Source organism: Leptodactylus fuscus, unplaced genomic scaffold (assembly GCF_031893055.1).
Source record: "Leptodactylus fuscus isolate aLepFus1 unplaced genomic scaffold, aLepFus1.hap2 HAP2_SCAFFOLD_449, whole genome shotgun sequence".
NCBI lineage: Eukaryota > Metazoa > Chordata > Amphibia > Anura > Leptodactylidae > Leptodactylus > Leptodactylus fuscus.
The window spans coordinates 1-5,828 of NW_027440475.1; the positions used below are offsets into that span (position 1 = coordinate 1).

At 50.1% G+C, this 5,828-nt stretch overlaps 1 protein-coding gene across 1 annotated transcript; it reads left to right on the plus strand.

Moving 5' to 3' along the window:
* The first annotated feature begins 549 nt into the window (after positions 1-549).
* Positions 550-1,820, plus strand: FDXR (ferredoxin reductase). Its single transcript, XM_075261835.1, has 2 exons — positions 550-766; positions 870-1,820. The coding sequence occupies exons 1-2, from the start codon at positions 586-588 to the stop codon at positions 998-1,000; spliced, it is 312 nt and encodes a 103-aa protein (XP_075117936.1). The 5' UTR covers positions 550-585; the 3' UTR covers positions 1,001-1,820.
* Positions 1,821-5,828: the final 4,008 nt, after the last annotated feature.

Here is a 5,828-nt window from a genome sequence, read left to right on the forward strand (position 1 = left end):
TGGAATTGACCATGTAAGTTTTTCTACATCTTTTTTCCTATGTCTGGTACCTATTTTTTATATTTTTCCAATAAACGTCAAGTTTTACTATAGACCTCTTGTGCTGAAGGAATATTTTTCTACTGGGTTCTTACACTCTGATTATACCTTTGGTGTTAACCCTGGTTGTGGCGTCAGTCACATGAGCAGTAGCGTGCAGTAACATACCCTGTCTGCTCCCTGACGTCTTGTCATGTAGACACTTGCTTGTTTCTCCTATGTCGAGTTTCGGGGGTCTCTTACCTGTTCTCTTGGCTCCGTCACATGCCGCACATGATGTCTCTCCTTTATATGTCTGTGTGCTGCCACCCAGTGGTTGGGTTGTACACTGTATCCTGTAAAGGATTGTGCTGGTATGTTGTCGTGTTGTATTGGTGCCATGTAAGGACGGGCACATCTACGTTACTGATGACGTTCCTTCTAAGGGGCAGAGTCAGGAGGAGAGGACATGGTCAGCAGACGGCTGGATACAGTGAAGGGATCACAGTCATTGCTAGGTTGATTTTATACGGCTACTACAGGACAACCCCTTTAATAGTGACTTTAATGGCAGGACTGTACTGCAGTGGCTGGGTGAAGAGAGGCCCCACTGGTGTCATCGCAACGACAATGACAGACAGTTTTGAGACCGCTCAGGCTTTGCTGGAGGATGTAAAGTTGGGGGCGTTGAACTTTTCAGACCCTCGAGCAGGATCCTCAGCGATTCGAGAGCTTCTTCTCCTCCGAGGTGGGTTCTTCATTGTGTCCGTGTGCGAGTTTTACCAATGTTCTCGTATTTCCTGACGTGTCCTTCTGACCAATGTCTTATGGTTTTGTTACGTTCCTCACAGGAGTTCAGACCGTCTCCTTCTCTGACTGGGAAAAGATCGATGCAGCAGAGACCGCTCAGGGATCCAAGGTGGGAAAACCTCGAGAAAAGATGCTGGACACGGAAGAGATGCTGCAGCTGGTCTCTCGGTGAGCCGGCAACTACATTGGACTATACAGGTGGTCTCCCCATGAGGTGTCTCTTACACTGGACTATATAGGTGGTCTCCCCATGAGGTGTCTCTTACACTGGACTATATAGGTGGTCTCCCCATGAGGTGTCTCTTACATTGGACTATACAGGTGGTCTCTCCATGAGGTGTCTCTTACATTGGACTATACAGGGGGTCTCTCCATGTGTCACACTAGGTTCATGTTGGGGTTTCCATTCTTTGGGTCTGCTTACGGGAAACCCTATCCGTGTAAAAAGTGTTTACAGGCGGAAACTATAATGGAGTTCATCTGGTTTCTGACGAAAATGGAGTCCTCCTTGTACTCTCTGCTGATTTTAAGCAGAACGTGGGACATCGTGGTGTACTGGGGAATGTGGCACGTCATGGTGGAACGTGGCACATCGTGGTGGGACGTCATGGTATACTGGGGAACGTGGGACATCGTGGTGTACTGGGGAATGTGGGAAGTCATGGTGTACCGGGGAACATGGGACATTGTGGTGGAACGTGGCACATCGTGGTGGGACGTCGTGGTGTACTGGGGAACATGGGACGTCATGGTGGAACGTGGCACATCGTGGTGGGACAACGTGGTATACCGGGGAACGTGGGACGTCGTGGTGTACCGGGGAACGTGGGATGTCGTGGTGGGACGTCGTGGTGGAACGTGGCACGTCGTGGTGTACTGAGGCCGGAACACCGGTGTGATCCTAACCGACATAACTTTTCCTATTCACACAATGACCTCAAATGCCTTAATTGTAAATAATTATTTTTAGCTATTAAATAAAGCGTAGGTGAAAGGTCGTCTATAAATAGATATTACCCAGGTCTGCCATATACTGTCTGTACCGAGAAGAGGGCAAAGGTCACATCGAATATTTAAAAATTAAATTTCATGAACTATTAACCCTTATGTTTCTGAAAGCATATACCATATATACTCACGTATAAGCCGAGGCCCCTAATTTTACCACAAAAAACTGGGGAAACTTATTGACTCGAGTATAAGCCTTGTCCAGTGGTTCTGAACCTTGTTTGAGGTCCCGACCCCACCAGTCTCATCTGCACATTCACCAAACCCTTCTTTAGTCATAAATCAAATATGATTTTTTCTAAATTCAAGACATAGGTATATGGTTTTTTTTTTTTTTTTTTTTACTGGTACACAAAATGAACTGTGCATAGGGCCTAGGGTGCGATCGAACCCCGGATAAGAACCACTGGTCTAGTCATAAGTTGCAGCTCTTCAATTTGGCCCGGACACATGGCCACAAAAGCGATGGCATCTCTGTGTCCAGGACCATTGAAGTGTAATAGTCCACAATATTATCCACCATTAAAGTCTGGTCATGTGCATTACAGCTCAGTAACCCCATCATGTCCCTCACATTAACCCCCTGTGTGCCTCACATAAGACTTACTGATATGTGGGACGTATGGAGGTAATAATTAGGTATCTTCATAATTAAGCTCCTTTTATTAGTCCCCTCATGTGTCTCACCTATTAGTAACCCTTATATGGGGCACACAGGGGTTAATAGGAGGGACATGATGGGGTTACCTGCTATTACTGTGAGGCGCATGGAGTTACTGAAAATGAAGTAATAACCCCCAATGCCTGACATTACTAATAGTGACCCCTGCAGGTACCTGTGTGTTACTGTCACTGTACTGTGGCCTCCTCTCCTCTGCAGGGGCTTTCATCTCTCTTGTTACAGAAGGGGGAGTATCCTATATCATGACTACAGAGGAGTGAGTAGTACTGGAGCGAGTAGGTAATCAATCAAATATTATGATATTCGAAATACTCGTACCACGCTGTAAACGCAGTAAAAATTCGTATCCCCTCCCACCTTCCCTATGGCTTTTTTTACACCAATAACTGTGCAGGGGGGGTGGGACAGGAACTAGGACAACGTAGGCAAAAAAAATGTATACAGTAGAGATGAGCGAGTAGTGAAATATTCCAAAATTTGATTTGAGTAGCCCTCAATATTCGATGGAATACTACTCACTCATCTCTAATCATTACTGTAGCACTAAAGGACACGCCCCCTTCGTTTAATTTATGCAGGTCCTGTGCCCCGTGCCTCATTATGCAAATGCATTGGTTAAGGAAGCGATCGGGGCCCCTGACCAATGCAATTGTACTAACAAAATGAAAGTGAGTTGGACCCCGACTCGAGTATAAGCCTGAGGAGCGTAAAGACTGTGCTGAAAAAGTCGGCTTATACTCGAGTATATACAGTAATGCCGGCCATGTCTAATGGTATACGGAGGGGGGCTGGTGTATACTGCCGGCCATGTCCAATGGTATACGGACAGGGGCTTGTGTATACTGCCGGCCATGTCTAATGGTATACGGACGGGGGCTCATGTATACTGCCGCCCATGTCTAATGGTATACGGAGGGGGGCTGGTGTATACTGCCGGCCATGTCTAATGGTATACAGACGGGCTGGTGTATACTGCTGGCTATGTCCAATGGTATACAGACGGGGGGTCATGTATACTGCCAACCATGTCTAATGGTATACAGACGGGGGGTCGTGTATACTGCCAACCATGTCTAATGGTATACAGATGGGGGGTCGTGTATACTGCCAACCATGTCTAATGGTATACAGACGGGGGGTCGTGTATACTGCCAACCATGTCTAATGGTATACAGACGGTGGCTCGTGTATACTGCCGGCCATGTCTAATGGTATACAGACGGTGGCTCGTGTATACTGCCAACCATGTCTAATGGTATACAGACGGTGGCTCGTGTATACTGCCGGCCATGTCTAATGGTATACAGATGGGGGGTCATGTATACTGCCGCCCATGACTAATGGTATACAGACGGTGGCTCATGTACACTGCCGCTCATGTCTAATGGTATACAGATGGGGGGGTCATGTATACTGCCGGCCATGACTAATGGTATATGGACGGGGGCTCATGTATACTGCCGCCCATGACTAATGGTATATGGACGGGGGCTCATGTATACTGCCGCCCATGACTAATGGTATACAGACAGGGGCTTGTGTATACTGCCGGCCATGTCTAATGGTATACAGACGGGGGCTCACGTACAATGTTATATGGGGTTTCCTCTTTACCAGGCAGCGTTACGATCTTCCACCATCTCCTAAGAACAAAAATAGAAAAAAATAAAAAATTTTGTGTTCTGGGAGCCTTGTGTGAGTCCCGGCTCGCCGGCAGGGGGCACATGAGACCCCCCCGCTGTATTTTTGTGTTCTGGGAGCCCTGTGTGAGTCCCGGCTCGCCGGCAGGGGGCACATGAGACCCCCGCTGTATTTTTGTGTTCTGGGAGCCCTGTGTGAGCCCCGGCTCGCCAGCAGGGGGCACATGAGACACACACCCCACCCCCGCTGTATTTTTGTGTTCTGGGAGCCCTGTGTGAGCCCCGGCTCGCCGGCAGGGGGCACATGAGACCCCCCCGCTGTATTTTTGTGTTCTGGGAGCCTTGTGTGAGCCCCGGCTCGCCGGCAGGGAGCACATGAGACCCCCCCCCCGCTGTATTTTTGTGTTCTGGGAGCCCTGTGTGAGCCCCGGCTCGCCGGCAGGGGGCACATGAGACCCCCCCGCTGTATTTTTGTGTTCTGGGAGCCCTGTGTGAGCCCCGGCTCGCCGGCAGGGGGCACATGAGACCCCCGCTGTATTTTTGTGTTCTGGGAGCCTTGTGTGAGTCCCGGCTCGCCGGCAGGGGGCACATGAGACCCCCCCGCTGTATTTTTGTGTTCTGGGAGCCCTGTGTGAGCCCCGGCTCGCCGGCAGGGGGCACATGAGACCCCCCCCGCTGTATTTTTGTGTTCTGGGAGCCCTGTGTGAGCCCCGGCTCGCCGGCAGGGGGCACATGAGACCCCCCCGCTGTATTTTTGTGTTCTGGGAGCCCTGTGTGAGCCCCGGCTCGCCGGCAGGGGGCACATGAGACCCCCGCTGTATTTTTGTGTTCTGGGAGCCCTGTGTGAGTCCTGGCTCGCCAGCAGGGGGCACATGAGACACACCCCCCACCCCCGCTGTATTTTTGTGTTCTGGGAGCACTGTGTGAGTCCCGGCTCGCCAGCAGGGGGCATCTAGACCCCCGCTGTATTTTTGTGTTCTGGGAGCCTTGTGTGAGTCCCGATTCGCCGGCAGAGGGCACATGAGACCCCCGCTGTGATTTGTCCTTGCGCCTGACAACCACAACTAATAAGATCTCCTTTCAGGGTTTTCTTGCTCACTTTATATAGGGCTCCACACTTTGAGGGAACGTATAGAAGATTGGATATGACAAGCACTACACTACAGTAAAGCGAGCCTGTGGCAGAAGGCAAACTCCTCTCCGTGCCCTTGGGCTACATTCACATTACATCGGAAACCAGCGCTGCAGATTCTGTCACTTTTGATGGGAAACAAGCAGCAGCTCGATGATTTCTGGTGACAGGAGGTGACCGGGCCCGCTGTACGTCAGACGCTACCCATGTCCCTCTTACATGGGGTGTGACCAGGGACTAGGCCCTCATGGACAGGAGATGTTTCGCCTTCACAGCCCTGCGCCTTGTCCTGCAGATTTCTCTGTCCTCCTTATTCATCAACAGAAAAACTTACCATCGCTCTTAGGCCTCATTCACATCTGTCCAGGAGGCTCCGATACCTTCCAAACAGTATTATAGAGAACGGTGCAACCGCAGCCCAAGGATGGTCACAGCCATATACTATATGTTATATACAGGCCCACACTGTCCCCTATACACAATATCCATCATTAGAGCCTATAGTCTGTAAGTAGGAAATATTCCTGTCATTGGCGCC

Excerpts from the sequence above, each read along its gene's own strand:
- FDXR (XM_075261835.1), top strand. The coding sequence starts at position 586 with ATGGCAGGACTGTACTGCAGTGGCTGGGTGAAGAGAGGCCCCACTGGT. Across the intron at positions 767-869 it reads AGAGCTTCTTCTCCTCCGAG|GAGTTCAGACCGTCTCCTTC; the intron begins GTGGGTTCTTCA and ends CGTTCCTCACAG.